Source organism: Pundamilia nyererei, unplaced genomic scaffold (genome assembly GCF_000239375.1).
Source record: "Pundamilia nyererei isolate P.nyererei 1_Seehausen unplaced genomic scaffold, PunNye1.0 scaffold00007, whole genome shotgun sequence".
Taxonomy (NCBI): domain Eukaryota; kingdom Metazoa; phylum Chordata; class Actinopteri; order Cichliformes; family Cichlidae; genus Pundamilia; species Pundamilia nyererei.
In genome coordinates this window covers 4,082,939-4,100,936 of record NW_005187408.1, presented here as the reverse complement: position 1 = coordinate 4,100,936, position 17,998 = coordinate 4,082,939, and the positions used below count along the sequence as shown (strand labels likewise).

At 42.7% G+C, this 17,998-nt stretch overlaps 1 protein-coding gene across 9 annotated transcripts in view; it reads right to left on the bottom strand.

Annotated features, from left to right (window-relative positions):
* Positions 1–17,998, bottom strand: part of eya1 (EYA transcriptional coactivator and phosphatase 1) — a 64,610-nt gene that overhangs the window by 4,270 nt on the left and 42,342 nt on the right. For all 9 annotated transcript variants that reach the window (XM_005722574.1, XM_005722573.1, XM_013916019.1 and 6 more), the window contains 10 exons: positions 17,438–17,520; positions 15,655–15,841; positions 14,884–15,026; positions 14,073–14,156; positions 10,740–10,829; positions 1,997–2,055; positions 1,727–1,887; positions 1,386–1,500; positions 919–1,040; positions 36–136 (listed from right to left, as the gene is read on the bottom strand). In XM_005722574.1, coding sequence (XP_005722631.1) covers positions 36–136; positions 919–1,040; positions 1,386–1,500; positions 1,727–1,887; positions 1,997–2,055; positions 10,740–10,829; positions 14,073–14,156; positions 14,884–15,026; positions 15,655–15,841; positions 17,438–17,520 — 1,145 coding nt within the window. The remainder of the gene's footprint in view (positions 1–35; positions 137–918; positions 1,041–1,385; positions 1,501–1,726; positions 1,888–1,996; positions 2,056–10,739; positions 10,830–14,072; positions 14,157–14,883; positions 15,027–15,654; positions 15,842–17,437; positions 17,521–17,998) is intronic.

Genomic DNA, 17,998 nt, shown 5'->3' with positions numbered 1-17,998 from the left:
TTGTTTACTTTATCTATTATTTTAAAACCTCTTACCTTTTTTGAGCCTTGCTCCTCTTCTACCCCATCTCCAACAACAATGTAAACAACTTTCCTCCCGAACCGTTGAATTACTCTCTCAAAGCAGCTCTCCTTTCCTGTGAAGAAGTCGAGGGCAGTTTCTTAGTAAAGCATTACGTGGATGCAAAAAAGATATGCAGGCACACACACGCTCAAAGTTGATTTAGGAACCGAGGGTGACAAGAGCCTCTTTAAAACACCAAATTTACAAAGAAGGGAAGACTGTAAACAGTGGGTTCAGGAAGGAGATGTGATAAGATTGTCCCCCAGATAAAGACAATCTTAAAAGCATTAACTTTGCCCCTCTCTTCTTTAAATCTAGAACAAACAGGCAAATCAGTCCTGCTACAGGGTCTGGTTTTGAAGACCACTGTGTCTCTTTCTCTCCCTGAACTCTTAGCTGATGGGTCAGATATTGATGCAAGAGTGAAACTTGATGTTTATTTTGCATTTAAAACAGTAAAAAAGAAAGAAAGAAAGAAAACGGGGAAAGTGAGGAGGTAAAAGCAGGAGGAGGAGGAGGAAGAGGACGGGGCCCTGTTGCGCTGGAATGACATAAATGTGCAGAAGTGGTTTCATATGCAGAGATTGAGCAGGAGAGGCCTGAAGAGGCCCAGCACAGGCCCAGCTCCAAGAAAATAATCCTAGGCTGATTGGGACTACTCCTTCACACAAGAACATCAACACTCTCCGGTGACTCAATCTCCCACCCCGTCCGTGCCTCAGTCCTGTCACTTTAGCAGCATGTATGTTGTAACTGTTTTTACCTCACCGGGGTAAAAATAAATAAATAGACATTTGTGTCTGAAAGTCACATAAAAAATAAAACAAACAAACTATTTCAGAATGCAGTCTTTACCTATTTTGGTTGCACTATAAATATTCTCGATAGGAAAGACAATTCCCAATCCGTAGAGCAGGACCTTAGCCAGGGCAGGGATGAGCTGCGTGGTGGTCACCAAGATATTCACACAGTTTGACCTGCAGTAACAAAGACAGAGGAGCAGAAAAAGAGGTGACATCATTCAAAATCACTGTGTGGGAGGACAAAAGAAAACACAGTGTGCAGAAAATAAAGACACTGCAATGAATCAGTTCTTTAAATAGTATCCTGCAATGAAGGATTGCGTTTCAGCTCCTTTTTCAAGTCGGATCTCCTAGCACACGTATTTTTCTAAACGAGTAGATAAAGACTGTCTAAAAAAGACAAATGCATAGCATTGCTGTTTTTCTAATAATGTGGGAGTATGGGGTACTCCACACCACATACAAATTTATATATGTGCGGTATGGGACTGTGTAAAATTTTCCTCACTGGAGTCCTACCTTGAGTGGATTAATGTTAGTGCTTTCAGTGCCAGTGTTAACCAGGAGTCCGTCAAGGCTTCAATTTCTGCTCGCAATTGCAACCAGGCTTCCCTTTTGGCCGGGCCCAGCAGACCTGAAACGCAGGGTAACATTGTTTAGGTTGGACGGGCCCCCCGAATACCAGCGAAGTTTTCAAAATTTACCCTGACCAAGTGGTGGGGGCATGTGTGCTTTTAGAACGCATGCACCAACACGAGCGTACCCTCACACAAACACGCACATAATGAGGGAACGTACATGTGCAAAGTCATTTCTACTCAAAAAATCAGTACAGGGCAGCTCTGCTTGCCGGGGATTACCTCCAACGTTATTTTTGTAGGTGGTGTAAATTTCTTTTACTCGTCTGTAGCGGAAGGCCAGCTTTCTCATCCAGTCCACGCCTCCCCGTACGCCTGTGGCCAGACATAGGTTGGCACTGGTAGCTGCTGCATGGAAACCATCAGCGCTGAAGTTATACGTGCTAAAATAAGGGCAGAGAAAGAATGTGTTAGCACAAGCCTGTTTCACTGTTCGTGGCGGCCGAGCATATGATGCAGTTCTTGTTGACTAACTATGAATCACTGCTGTACCTTAGATCCTGGCCGTTGTCGTCAGAGGACACATCGTCGATGTGCACCTGGTCACATTCCTAAAATACACAAAACAATCACTTAATTGTGTAATGCGGGACACTTCCTGTATGTTCCCAGTATTTTTTGTACTCCCTGTAGACATTCAGCCTCCCCATTTCCTTTTGAATCAGCTCTTCCCCTTTTTGATTTACTATGCAGCAGCTCAAAGGTCTAAATAAAAATAAACTGTACCATCAGCCTGAAAGACATCTAAAGATGTGGACACTCCTGCACATAACCAATAAGCCTCAATCAAGAAACTGTAAACACTCGCCAGGTTTCCTCCTCTATGTATAAGATTACAGATGAACACACACACACACACATATATATATATATATATATATATATATACACACTCTACATAGTAGAAGGACTAGAGCTAGCTAGTACAAGCATCTTGGCACTAATGGTTTGTGCATGTGTATGTGTCTCTGTGTGTGTCCATCTCCAAACATATGCGCACACTCCTTTTCCCCTTTGGGGGTGCCTGGCTCCTCTTGGAAAGGTAGCAGGATTCTGCAGCCCTGCACTGATTCTACCGGTACACAGTAACACAATCCAGACTTTGGTAAATGTAACCTACTAGAAAAATTGAACCTGATGCTAACCGCCAATGAAATTATGACCTCTGATTGCTGCTGCGCCACACACCAACACAGCCCCGGGGCTAGTGAGCCAGCCAACCGGTAAAAGAGCGCAGGAGAAAGCAGACTAAAATAAAATCTGTTATTAGTTTTCCATTTATGGGAGCCCTCTAGTGCCTCCTCCTTCCTGCCCTCTTTCCACCCCATCAGTGGCGAAAGGTGAGGGAGTCCTGCCTTGGCATCTAGATAAGCATATGACATGTGGGGCAAAGAAAAACAAAGTAGCTCAGCTGCTATTTTTTTTTCTTTGATGTTGTGTGGTTAGCAATTTTGCCATAAGGAGGTTCAGCAATAGCCTAGATAAGAGGAAAAAGGTTTGAAATTCATGTTATGTTACTTCTAAATTTGTTTCAGTCAGTTTTAATCCAGTGTGAATAACACAGAGAGCACTTGATCCACCATGATTTAGTTTGTCTTCTCATTTTTTAGGAAGGCTAAGGATTTTAAAGTGGTTACGCAATTGCCAAAAAAGTTTGTCTCACCTGTTTAAAGTTATGTTAATAATTTCTCAAGAAAAATGAAACACGAGGAAGTGAATTCCTCTGGTCTCAAGTATGAAAAATCCCTCAAACATTTTGAGCTTTTTAATTAAGTTTCATCCGGCTGTTAAGACACCAAAACCTAGAAAGGACTTCCTTGTTTTAAGTCAGTCTAACTGAGGCCAAATGCTGACGTTATTACATTCCTCCCTAATGCTAGAGCAGGGTAAGGGTAAGGGCTTTGGACCGTAAACCTTTTTTATTTTACTGGTTCCCATCTGAACAAATTTTTCATCTCCTTGGATTTGTGGAGAGAGGGAGGGAAGAGCGACGTGAAGAAAAACTCAAACCAGCTGTTCTTTAACAGAATTAAAATCTTGACCCCCAACCCCAGCTCTAATGCAGCCATTCTCTCGCCAAGCCTCTCCCAGCAAGCCCCGAGATCCAAAGAGGAAAAGACTTTGACCCTGTGACCCTCTCCCCTCCTCTCTGGGGCTCTGGCACCCCGATAAAGGGGTGGAAGGGTAGAGAGGTGGAGATGGAGAAGAGAAACGGGTAAAGGCTGGGGGATAGAGTCCAAAGTGACCTCACATGGAGTGAGTTTGAAGCAATGTGTTTCAGAAGATGAACTGCCAACTGACATGGGTTGCAAGTGGGGACTTGTTGCTCTGTCGGCCTAATCTGTTTCCAGACACTCGCTGGCAGATCTTTAATAGTTGAAGAACTCGACAATTTGTCCCAGCTTGAGGGTCTGTTGCCAACAAACTTGTAGATAATTTGTGTTCACAAATAATCCCCAAATTTTCCAGAGAATAGCTCTCAACCCAGGCATATTGTTCCACGTAATTCTGTAAGCAGTAGAGGCGTGTGTGCTTGTTTCAGAAAACAAAAACAGCATCCTGGGTTAAGCACCTCATTAAGCTTCGTTTTAAAGACCTCCCATTTCGACGTAAGTGACTGGAATGCTTTTGTTATCTAGTAATGATCTGTTCACGAAGCAGACACAATAGGCTGATGAGCAGCTTCTGCCACCAATTTCACTGAGTTGGTTACAAAATTCTATCCCACTTTATTGAGCCTTGTTTAAAACAGCTCCCTATTTTCTTCACTCGTAATGTTTTCTTTCAGAGTATGACACCGAGCGTGTATCAAAGCATATCTGAGAACACTGTTAGCACGTTAATAATGGAGCTATTTTAGGTCGTACAAGCGATACTTCACTATGGCATGAAGCACATTAATACGTCTCTGTATTTAAGCCAAACTGGAGCCATTGTACCTGCTGCCTGATTACGAATGATTTTTCATGGATGGGTCCAAATATTTAACCTAATAAACACATCAAACCCCAACAAATGTAAAGTGTTAAACATTCAAAGGGGCCAAGAAAAATACAGGGTTTTGGAGTTTAAATGTCTGCACCATTTCAGCTTCATTGTTTCTGAAATGTTTACATAGTTTTTTGATTATGTTACAATGCTTTATTAATAGATGAAAAGGCTTTTTTGGTGTGTGCGTGTGTGTGTGTGTGTGTGTGTATTTTGGGTTGCTGGATGAATGAGAAGACTCAACTCAACAATTACGTTTCCCAGCTGGGGCTGGCATAAACCTCTGCACTGGCTCCCTGGGAAAGCTAATAGAGGAGGTTGCTGTGGGTAATGTCGTACAGTAACTCTTACACATACTCATTAGGAGCCACTTCTGAAGGCCTCATAAACACCACAGGGCCATGAACAGAGCAGGTCGAAGACGACAGAACGAAGGAAACACTAGCAGGCTGTGGATTTTACAATAGTTTGTGGAAATTCAGTCAAAAGAGGGCAAATAAAAAAATGTACTTAATCACATGACCATAATAATTTATGACTTATATATTGCCACATTATGAAGGAGCAGTTTATTTGCAGTTGTGCAGGACTTCATAAAGTTAATAAATTATAGGGTCTTGAACTTGCTGTCGCTTGAAGGCTTAGAAGGAAAAATATTTTGTTTGTATAATCCTAACTATAGACTGACAGGCTTTCATGACGGTGGCACATTGAGGGGCAGTCAGAATTTCTTAGAACCTTTTGAACACCTCTTTTCCACTGAATCCCCCCCGTTCTTCCCTCACCAAGCAAACAGTGGTCTTTCTAAAACCTACAATCACTGCTAACTTACACCAGATGTTCCTACTGTACTAAGAAGTGAAGACCCTCCACCAGAAGCAATTGCTCCTTATGCAAACACCAAGTCTTTCTGTGAAATTCATCAGTGGCGTTCTTTTCTTTTATCAGAGTTCATTCAGCTACCGAGCAGTTTTTATCTGTACAGGAAAGAAGAAAACACAAACTAAAAAAAAAACGAATTGAAGACAGGATGCTTCCATCTCGGCATCATTCACTCTCTCTTCCTTTTTCTGTCTGTCTTTCCACTAGTCTGCTGAAAACCTTTCACTGGGGAGGAAGTTATCAGAGCCCTCTTTGTTCCCTTGGCATCTGTCATTAAGCAATCAGCGATGACGGCATGAGTCTTCCTGTAGCCCTGGATCGAGCTCAGAGTGGTGACTGCAGCAGTCAGAGGTAGGGAGAAGAAAGACGGGGTAACTCTGCAATGCATGCTACCAAAACACAGAAAGGACCATGTTTACTCCCTCTTTGACCATTTCCCCCCCGATGAAGGTCTAGGTCACTGCCACACAATAGGGTCCACTTTTTAGATCCAAGCCGCCCCCTCTTTCCCCCTATCTCATCTTCTCTCTCAGGTGAGCTGTGTGTTTTGGCCACCCACCCCACACCACAGTGTGAGCGATAACAGCCATCATCGCGAAATTCCCTGTGACCCTACAGGCTAATGCCATGTGAAAAAGGCTCATCCATGGTTCGCAGGTTCTCAACACTCTGCCGGTAGAGGCTGTCACCCCCCCAGTGGTCTGTGACCCCCAGCAACTTCCTTCTATGTTCCCACCAAAGGCACCCCTGTCTAGGGGGGTGAGGAGGGTGCAGATGGGAGGGGGGCCTGTGATTATCTGGGGGTCAAACACAGGATGTGGGTAACAAAGGGAGAGTTCTTCAAACCCACTTCATTCCAATCCACAATCTGTGCTTGAACAGTCATGGAATTCAAACAGCAGTGCCAAACAAAGCACAGGTAAGTCTATGCTGGTTTAAAAAAATCCAACAACCAGCAAAGGGGGCACAGAGGGAAGCAAACTGCATTTTAACAAAATGTTTTTTAGAGCTCTGTAGCTTACAGTTAGAAAAGAAAGAAGGAAAAAAGGCACACCCCACAGGTAGGCAACGGAAAGTATAAATTAGTTCTGTGTGATAGATGAGCTGCTCCTCATTATTTCTTATTTTTGGCACTTCAAATCCAAACCGCACCTCAAGGAGAGCAACATTAAATGCCATATCAAATCTCAGTCATTTCAGCATTTTCCCCCAGCAATGAACAAATCCGTAGTGAAGGAGTTTATCCCTGCCGAGTGGTCTGTTGTTTTGGACAAATCTGTGCACTTTCCTATCTCTTCCTACACAAATCACGTTGCGCAGGTGTTGCATCTTTCTTTTTAACGCAAGACTAGAAATCTGTAAAATTTCCTCATTTGTCACCAGACCGTAATGTTATATTTTCCATGAACTGATTCATACACCTTAGTGGTGTATGAATCAGCTGTTTGAGGATAGTGGAGGATGGGGTTGATGTGGACCTCTGTGGAGCATAGATTGACAGGATGGCTTTGAAACCACCACTTTCTGTTTGTAGTCCTCCCAAAACACACCATCAACCCCGCCTTGAAACCTGATGGAGTTATGTCTGAGTGCAGCATCAGTGGCCAAGCAAATGATTAAAATAACCACATCACTGTGCGCAGACCCAAAGAAGCCCATCTGACAAAATATACCACATATAAAAATGTTGTAGTTTGGTTTCGGCAGCATGTTGAAAGTTGATAAATTTAAAAAAGAAAAGAAAAGAAAGTTGTAATTTCTGGTTTCCAAGCTTTTTACTGGTGCAGATCTTCACAGATTTATGTGCTATTGTAAAGGTGTCTAACATGATGACAGTGTTGTGTTTTTGATTTCCTATGAATATACAAATAATCATTAATTCTGCTGTAGTGCTAACTGGTAACTGATCAAGTGCATGACTTAATTTTGTGATGCAATGAAAATCACAGCTAGCATCACAGCCCTGCTTTCCCAGGAATAAAATCACCAAGAAATAAACTATCACTAAAAACACAATAAAGCTACCAGTCATATAGAATTGCAAGTACAGGACTGCATTTCTAAAGTGGGACATAAAACTAACAGAAAGGCTCCACAATAAGAGGCTCTGGAGGGCCATTTCAGCCAGTAGGAAAAGGTAACCGTGTGTTTCACAGCATCTCTCATTAACAGGCAGCCCCTGGGTGAAAGTGACAGAGGAGTTTTCAACCCTGTGGCTGCAGGCTGGGAGCTATAAAAGGTAGTCAGCTTACAGTGTTACAGGATTGTTACACAGGCATGTGTGTGCGAATGTCAGCGTTTGATTATACACTTACGTACAGTGTGCATGCGTTTCCATATGTGTGTGGGTATAGCTCCATGTGTTTAGAGTGTGTGAGCGTGCACTGCACAGAGCAAAGAGGCATCAGTGGACTAATTTAAAATGTTCCCACCTTTAGAGACCTCTCCCCCTCTCTTGCCCTGTGAGTGGTTTGCCCCCATGGCCTTTATTCTCCAGACTGGGAGGGTTGTTTTCTCACCCAAGGAGGCGGGAGACGGCAGCCCCCGTACCCCACTGAGAGGGGAACACAGGGGGCTCGGCCAGCGAGAAAGAGGCCCCTGGTTCCCACATACTGCTCAGCATTAGAGTTCGGCCTAGAGCAGCACACCTACAGTAAACTCACACCCCGAGCCACAGCAGAGCTGTCAGTCTTCTCTATGCGCTCAGCCTCAGTGGACTTCATTATACACATCACTTCAGACCATCAATTAACTCCACATGCAATCCCCTGCCACAAAGGCATTCAGTGAGGCCAATCTGCTATATTTCAAAGATGATAACAGGTTTAGTATTGTCAGAGTATGATACTGAAAAAAAAAACCCATTACATTGGATATTATTATTAACTGATTACAACCACTATTTGTTCTGTTTTACAAATTGTAATAAAGTAAGCATTTGATTATTTCTGTAAATACTGAAATACGATTTTTCTAACCAGAATAAAAAAAAATTAATAGAGCTGAGATCGCCTCAGTATGGATTATTCTATACTGAGCATTTTTGATGATAGAAAACAGATCGTGCTGTTCATACAATCATACACCCTTCCTTTATAATAGAGCTTAATAACAAATGGCTTGTGTGGGACAATCGATCGAGAGAATTGCGCGTGCAAGTTGGGAAGGGAGGTCTTTTAGTGAAACTTCAGTATTTCTGGGACTCATATAAAAAACAGTGAACAAAAACAAGAGAGTGCTGATCCAGAAAAAAATGGTTGGAGGAAAAAGGGCAAGGGAGAGAGAGAGAGAGAGACATAAGGGGGAAACTGATCCCTGTTGACCCCTTCGGCATGCCCTCTTTCTTTTTATGACTTTCCCCTGAATCGTCACTCACCAGCTCTATCAACACAGTCCAGCCTCTATTCACACACAGATATACACACACACTAACACGCATTATACGCTGTGGCCTGTGGCATGTGGCCTCTGCAGACTCAGTACAATATTATGCTTAATTGTGGTTTTTAGATGTCCTATAAAGCAGCCCAATGCTTTAAAAACTTTGAATCTTTTTTTTTTTTTAAAGAAACCATATTCAAATTAAAACAATTAGGAATTATACAAACTTTGAAATTTTATTGAGCTCATATTTAATATCCTCGTGCAGTGGCTGTCAGAACAGTGTTAAGACTTAGATGGACCACTCACACACCGTCAGGCCACTAACTCTGCACCTGTGTTTCTGCACAGCCTCTGGGGTCTCCCTTTATGGCTTAGACCAAATTAGATGGACCATATGCATTTCTGCACATGCTTAAATACATAACTGCTGCTGGCTGTGGTATTTATAGTTGGACTCTACTTGGCTCTATCTGAGATGCAGGACCGTAAATCAGCAGAGAGGAAATACAACTGGTTAGGCATTGCTGAGACCTGGCACTTAACACTCACACTGGCCCTGCTCAGGTTAAGAGGAGAGATCAATATGCCTTCAAGAGAATGTCACTCCTCCTCTGGTATCATTGTTAGTGACAATTACTGCAGAATCTGCAGAGACGTCTTTACACTGGACACTGTAAAAAGCATCCCTACCTAAGCATACTACACCAATTTAAGCTGCAAAAATTGAGTCCTTAAAGCCTAAACACAAAATCAAATAATACTGTTGCTGAGACAGAGCAGAAGAAATGTGTGTGCTGGAGTTTTGAAGTAGACTGAGCTGCCAATTCATCTGTGAACACTTTCAAAGCACATGAAAGGATCAAAACACGGGACAGATGTTGAGCAAAACCACATTTAAGCATTGTCACAAAGTGCCATTTTTTTTCAAATGATTGGGGCACATCTATTAAATAAAGTGCAGCTACAACAGCTTCTACATGGCCAGGGCATAAGGAAATATTTAACCAGCCAATTGTAGCCAATTAACTTTGATCACGATGACTGCACTTGGGATCTCAGTCGCTTGTCTTTTTGGGGGAGTATGCATATTTTCTTTCTCTGTCTCCCTGTCTACCATGTTTTTTGCTCATTCTTGGGCTTGCTTCATGTAGCACAGCCGAACATGGTGGTGAGTAATGAGACTTGGCAGGCCGGCCGCAGATCTCTTCACACTTAAGTATCAAACAAAACATTTCCTCTCCTGTGAGGTCAGCATAAAGCAGGACTCTGAGGAAAAAAGCAGGGCCGGTGGGATCAGATTCACCGGGAGAAAATTGTTGAGGCGTGGACAAAAAAAAACTGCAAATATAAAAAATATGATAAATTTGTGGACAGTTGCTTGTTGCTTGTAAGTTGGGTTTGACATTTGAATCTGCACAGAGGGTATGCTTCATACCCATGCATGAAGTGTGGGTCACATTTGTTGAAACAAATGTGACGCACATTTTTCTCCACGCCTGATCCTTCTATTCCTGTGCCCCAGGGGAAGATTTTACACTAACTGTACATGAATCAGGGGGGCAAGGGAGGGGAGGTGGCAGGGATTTCATGCTGTGACGGAGGGGGTCTGTGGTGTAGTGTAGGTGGACAGCGACACCAAGCACACAGCATGACACACAGACAGAGCAGCCACAGAAACACTAGAGCCTGACAAATTGGACTAGCTGCCATGGGAGTGGGAAGACAGTGGAGGTGGGGGGGCAGGGCTGGTGACCCAGGAGACTGACAGCGCATGTAAAATTCATGCCATCGCTTATGGGATAGATTACTAAGAGATTAGTAAAAGAGGATCTATGCTACGTAACAGTTGCTTCTTTTACTAAAAAATTCTCACACCCCAGCACATCCACTCCTCTGGCCACTAAAATCATCAGAAAGTAAACAGAAGGCAATTGTGCAGAAACAAAACATACCAGAGTAAAACACACACAAACAGACTCACCTCTAAGTCGTTAAAGAATAAGTGCGTGTCGGCCAAGTTGAAGATCATTTCTTCCATCCTAAGGCCTAACGATACAGATGTTGGCGGGTCCTACAGAAAACAGACAAAACGAATTAAATCAAACCACATTATTCTGAAATATAAGTGTGTGTGTGTATACTGTATGTTTGAAGAAGCAGATGAAGCAATGCAGAACAGTAAATAATGAAGTTCCCTGCAAGTCTGTCAATTAACACAGAAATCCCTTTAAATTCTACAGCAAGGTATTCCCATAAAAGAAGACATTAGGCGCACTTGAAAGTTTCAGTCTCTGTTTACGACCCTCTGAAAGGGACCAGAATAGTCATCAGAAATGCCACAGACAGACAGAATGAACCGAGTAAAACCATGCCTGTTCTTGGGAGGGGCAGTTAAATGGAAGAGCCGGGGTCACAGCCTCATCGTAAATAGCCCATTCTCCACATAGTTGTCCAGATGCATCATCTGATTGCTCTCTACATGATAAAATACGATTCCCTGTAAAGTTTCTTTAGTTAACTGACAGTCACTCCGTTTCTTCAAAATTAAAACTGCAAAATAATTCAACGGTTATATTAATCCCTATATCAGGCGCAACTACAAATTCCTCCTTAAATTGTGATCTCTGTCAGCAATGTGACACGTGCTGCAATGGTGATATGGCTGCACTGTCTGTAAGATAATACCAAGAGAGGAGTGAACAACACTGTAAATAGTTAATGAGCATGTGACAATGTGTGCAGTTTTCCTTTTAAAAGGTTAACGTATAGGCAAAATGTCATCAGATCATTCTCACATGAACATCTACAAAATTATAAACCCCAATGACTGTAATTGTAATGAAACTTCTTATGATTATAAAATTGTCCATTGTTTATTGTTGTTTTACTTTTGGGTTTTCATATATATTAATATTACTATTAATTAAATAACTTGAGAGATATGTTTACATTCTTTTTTTGTGCTTGTTTGTTTTCATACATATTGAATGCCTTTTACATTTTAAGTCTCAAATCAGCAGAATGTCCTCAGCAAGTAAAGGACAAAGTGAAGACAAAAGCTTCCCGTGGAGGAGGTTTTCCTGCAGCTGGGTGAGACCTGTATAAGAGACAAGCCAGGCAGGACCAGAAGCAGGGATTAGAGCGTTAAACCACCTAAAGACACACCTGAGCTTTCCGCTGATTAGCTGTCACACCCCACAATGCTTATGTTTTCTCTAAAATGACAGAGTACAAACCACACAAGGAGAGCTCAATCCCCACTTCTAGAGGCTTTCTCCTTCCTCTTAACCTCCCAGTTTGAACCAATCTTTCAGTAAGAATTCATCAAAAATAATTAGCCTCCCACATGAACAGGCTACCAGCTCCCTCTTCCCAACCTCTGGCGCTGTTGGGTGATTCACTCTTATGGACTGGTTTGGTGGGAAAAGGCTGCCTTTTCTGCACAAGTGAATCCTTTCCAATTAAATCTAAACAATCAGTCAGTGAGGGAGTTAAGAATACAAGCAGGCCAGAAGGCCAAAGTGCTGCTGCTGTCACTGCTCCAGCACCACCTGTCCTGAGATGTCAGTGGCTTTAGGGGGACGCCAAGCCTCCCCCTCCACCCTCAAGCCCCTTACCAATAACAACCCCCATCCCCACCCACTTTAAGCTCTCGCTCTGGCCAGCCCAGTACCAGCACAGCTGGCCTTAGCCATCAGCTTTATGGGGGTGAGCTGCCTTGATGCCAATTAAAAGAGCTGATAAGAACAGCAGTGTGTTTATGTGTATGAGGGAGAGAGAGAGAGGGAGAGAGAAAAAAGTCAGAGAGCGCGCGGGTGGGAGGTCACAGAGAGTGAGCGAAAGTGTGGATGTGCACTCACTCAGATACACATCTATTTATAGCAAGTTTAGAGCAGCTAGGAGGGAAAACTGTTTTGTATCTTTTTTGTTTATGCCTGGCATCAATGAAAGCCAGAAAGGAGGAGAAGGGGGTGGAATGGTTGGGTTGGTTGTTAGTCTTAACTTTCTTTTCTAAGGGAGTTTATAGATCTGTATTTCAGATAAGGGCATGGCAGAGGGACAAAATCATGGGTTACAAAGTGAGTAAAATGGGCAGAGAGGAAGAAAAACAGAGAACAAATGAAAAAATCCAGAGTGAGTGGCTCTAGTTAGCTGTCGCATCCTATATGAGCTCTGATGGAATGGGCCATTATGGAGTTTCAGAGCAGCACACTGGAGACCCTATGTGTGATTATGTGTGTGCATGGTGCAAGAGACCCTCATGACGGAGCCACAGCTCCCTAAGCGTTTAGCTCTCTCTTTACGCAGCAGGCAGGGCTGGGAATAAAGTAAATAAACAGTAAAGGGTCGTGGGGCAGCCCTCTTTCACCCCCAAAACAAAACACTACCCCCATCAAACACCCCTCATACCAGAACAAAGGCACAGAGCATGGGCTGCAGACGCTAAGCTCTCTGACATAGGAGGAGTAATATGTCATTTTCAAAAAAACAAAAACAAAACACTGCTCTAAAACAAAATTAAAATTAAATGCATATTAGTTTATGAATTTCATATTAAAGTCAGTTTTTATATCTAGAAGGGGAAAAACAGACATGATGATGTACTTTAAAGGAACCTATGACCTCAATTTAACCATGAGAAAAGCATTCTGGCTTATTTCCCAAATTATTTGTTTTGAAGGTTTAAATTTAGAGAAGCAATTTACATGAAACAACAAATAGAAAACCCTGGAAAAGTAAACTCTTCATTTCATGAGCACACAAAGTTACATGGGATAGAAATGACCTTTCGCTATAATAATAAAAATATATGTTTGTTAATACATACATATTTGTTGAGTCTTAATTAAGCCAGGTTTGGCAGAATTTCTAAGCTCTAGTTTGAGTTCTGGCTGGGCTGTATTTAGTGGACTCACTCTCCTGCCAGGGTCTCCAGGGAGATCCCTGCCTGAGAAGGATGGATTGAGAAGCACTTAATTAAACTAACAATGTGGCATTTCTGAAGGAGAAAGGAACACTCAAGATGTGTCAATAGACATCCAGAGTGCAACTGTTGTGAGCCCCTACAGCCGGGCCTGGACGGGCCATGCAGAGCCCCCCAACAGCTGCAAAGAGCAGTCAGGTTTTTGTCAGATCTCATTGGGCTCATTTAAAAAAAATAAGAAGAAGCAATTATCTATACATTGAGTTCTGCTCTATCGTCTCACTGTGGGGTTAGAGCAAAGTGAAATCTATCCTCTGCCCCCCTCCTTTTAATATTCATGCATTTTGCTGATAAAGTGAATGGCTACTGCCAGAGTCTGATGTCACTCACCCGTCCATATCTGTTGGCATAAGAACCCGTAAGCAAGGAATGGAAAATGATGATTGTTTCATCTAGGTCCCAGATGAAAACTCGCTAGAGAGATGGGGGGCAGAGGTGGGGGAGAAAGAAACAAAGAAAAACAGAGAAAAAAAGAGGCAAAATCAATGGTGCACTCTGTAGGGCTGCAAGGTGATCCTCCTGGTCAATAGGCCAGGAGCGTATTCGTGTGCCACAGGGACCAGGATCCATTTGCTTGGGTTGGTCACCGCAACACTTCTCTCACCACCCCACTACACACTTTCCACCCCATGCCCTTTACATTAGAGTAATCAATAGTGACAAACTAATTAACTAGATATGTTAACATGCCATGATGTCAGTGTTTTAATGGCTGCTATTATCCTCAGTCAAATTAGTAACATATTAATGAAGAGTCCTCGAAATTACAGCAAGTTTATTTTGACACATGGTCACTATCAAAGTGGGCAATAACACCACTGTAAGCAACAGCTGGTGAGCAGTCTTCAGTGCGTGGTATATATGTAGTACGTATCTCATCAGTGATGACTCACTTAATCACATGCCTTATTGTTTATTTATACGATATACAAAGCTCTTTATAGATGATATGCGTTTAGTGATGACTCATATATTCCACAATGCATTAATAATGCATTTAAAGTTAAGGAATCATGTCTTTAAGTATTAATGTCCATCAAGTGTTAAAGTTGGTGTGGCAGCCATATAGTAAGTGGATTAGTGTCCATGTGTCTCAGACAGGGCGAGGCTGTCTGTCGCCAAGGTAGCGGGTTCACCCTACCTCAAGGTCAGAGTCGGGCGGCGGTGATGGGTTGTTGTTCCTTCTTCCACGGCCACGTGACTTTCCATCCGAGGCTCGGCGCAATCGATCTGAATCTGAATCTTTAATGGGGGTTGATGGACTGTGGATGGTACTGTACTCTCCTGAAAGGAAGGAAAGAAGGAGGAAGGGGAGTATTAAAAGAGCGCACCGAAGACGAGCTTCTATTTGCTTTTAGAAAAGATGTTTAAAGGGACTATTTGTCTTGATGGAGGACAGACAGCATCCTGCAGGAGACATAACTTATAAGACTGCAGGTAACAAGCATGCCATAAATCAGATGCAGAACAAATAATAAAGGCTACTGTGCGCCATACTGATTTAATAAACAAGAGGTAATGGAGTGCATGTCAACTGGAAATAGCTAAAATGTCCTTTATCTAAATTGAATGATGGAAGTATGAAATTATATTTAGTTAAAGCCAGCTGTCTTCAGCGTGAATGATGACAATTTCAAATGCAGTCATAAAATTCTGAGTGGCTTATAATATACAATCTCAGTTGCAAGATGATGCAATAATGTCACATGAAATTATGGAAAATCTTACATCTGATTTCTGTTTTATCTCACCACTAGATGTAGTGGCTCAAACTGTCCTGTTGTTATGTAGTGGAAGTGAACATTTTCTCTGCTATGGAGAGCAAATTCCAAGAGACACACACCTCTTACCAGAATCAAACTGGTGATCTTCAGGTTATACAAGGCAGGTCTAGCTGAGGTTTAATTCCTACCTGCAGGGTTGTCTGTGAGGGCTTGGCTGGTGATGCCAGTGGGTGGTTCCTGGAGGGTGTAGGTAGTGGTGGTTGAGGGCGTGCTGGGGCTGGTGTTGTTACTTGTCATGTAGGGTGAAGTGTAGGGTGAGCTGTTATAATACTGAGCATACTGGCCCTGGCCGAAGGCTGGATAACTTGGGTAGTCCTGTGGAGTAAGTAGGGTAAATTGAAAAAGTTGATAACTTTTAATTAGTTGATTAAAGTGATGGCATTTCATTTAGTCAGACACATGTAAGGGAATAAATTGCAACCAAAAACTGCTTGAATTCTTTCAGGGGAAGAACACTCATGATTTTCATTTCAGGATACAGACGATCACTTAGAACAACTTTTATTAACCCCTATTGTACTTTTCCCTCTAAGAGCACTGTAGGGGTTCAGTGTTCAGCTTTTTCCTTTAATTTGACACAACTCTGTAGGTCACTTGTGTGTCAGTGTCCCTCAAGGTTTCATTGAGACATCTTCCCAATAGTGATGAAAAGAGACGTTACACACATGATGTCATACACTCAAAAACTGGACAGCACTGGAGTTTCTGTTCATGGTTTGTGGAAATGGTGCTGTGGTAATAGAGATGACAGAGTTAAAAGAGACATCATGTTCAAAATTTCTTTGAAGAATTTGTCCTAAGTTCACTGCATCTCGTTTAACATTATCATCGCCATGGCTAGTTCATGACTTTTAGGGAATCCTTTTCTTAAATTCCCTTTTCTTAAGTTTCTGTCCAAAAGCCTGCCCAGTTCCAAGCATGCAAAAGGCTGGACTTATTTCTAAGCTGCTTTCCAGACAATGGCTCATTTGCTTGTCTGCAAATGCAAATGGAGATATTTGATGGCTCAAGAGTTGGGAGTTTGCCTTGTAATCAGAAGGTTGCCGGTTCGAGCCCCGGCTCGGACAGTCCCGCTCGTTGTGTCCTTGGGCAAGACACTTCACCCGTTGCCTACTGGTGGTGGTCAGAGGGCCCGGTGGCGCCAGTGTCCGGCAGCCTCGCCTCTGTCAGTGCGCCCCAGGGTGGCTGTGGCCACACCAGTGTGTGAATGTGTGGATGACTGGATGTGTAAAGCACTTTGGGGTCATTAGGGACTAGTAAAGCGCTATACAAATACAGGTCATTTACCATTTTATCCTTACTAGGACCAGCGTCATAATACTGCCATCGTGACTTTTACATAAGTATTACCAGGGTGCTCACTCAGACACAAAGTCAACATGTTCAGAGAAGAAGTGCATGTCTGAGCAGGGATACATAAAAAAAAGAGTCAAATGGAATGATAAGTTCAATGGGATGTTAGAGGGAAGATTTAGATCAAAACACAGAGGCAGACAGAAAGACAAAAGGTAGCAGAATTGAAGAAAATAACTAGGTGGTTTGGCAGGGTAATCTGAGAAATGCCCTGCACCAGTGTTGCTACTTTACAGTGCAGATTCCAAAAAATAAATGCAAACACATGTTCTGTTCTGTCCTACATCTGGACAACGATCTGTCTTGCTTTTTACCCTCCTCCTTTCCTCTGTGGCATAATATACATGTGTTGGAGGAGGTACGGTAGATAAGCCTGTGTACAAAGCTTTTGACATTGTGAATGATTTATGTCTGAATGTGTCATGGGTGAAATGTAGCATATTGAGTACGCATGTTTCATGAAGATTTCCAAGATCAGTTCAAACCTCAAGTATAAAATGATAGCTGCAAATTGATACCAGATTAGAGGAATAAGGAGATAAGGGAGAAATCAGCTACCTGTTGCGTGCTGTTGAAGCCAGTTGAGTTTGTCAGGGAGTTATTTCCTGTGTACAATCCTGACGTTGTTGTGAAAGTCCCACCTATGAGGAGAAAAACATTGGAACTTTAAGTTATGTTACATGAAAAGACAAAATTAAATCTGCAGCAGTGTAAATAAAATGGTGCATTGTTAGGAGGGGGAAAAAAGATTCATCTTGAAACAACTATTTTAGTAGGTGAACAGAGGGAGGCCTCAGGGAGAGCTCCAAACAGTGGCCTTATCTTTCTGCTCTTCCTCCCTTATCTGTGATTGGATCAGGCCTGATGAATGACAGTGCAGAGGTGGGGGGGAAAACCTGCTTCCAAGCCCGCACAATGCGAAGAACACAAGAGACTGTTGTGTGCGAGTTACCGAAGGGTGGCGCGTTGAGTAAAGGGGGTGGAAATGGTGGATGCACTCTGGATGGGACATGAGTAGGAGGTGGGGGGTGGGGGTATAGTGACAGAGATGTATATGAAAAGAGGGTTGAAGTTGGGGTGAGCAGCTCTGGCATGGTGTGCTACTGAAATCCAGCCCTG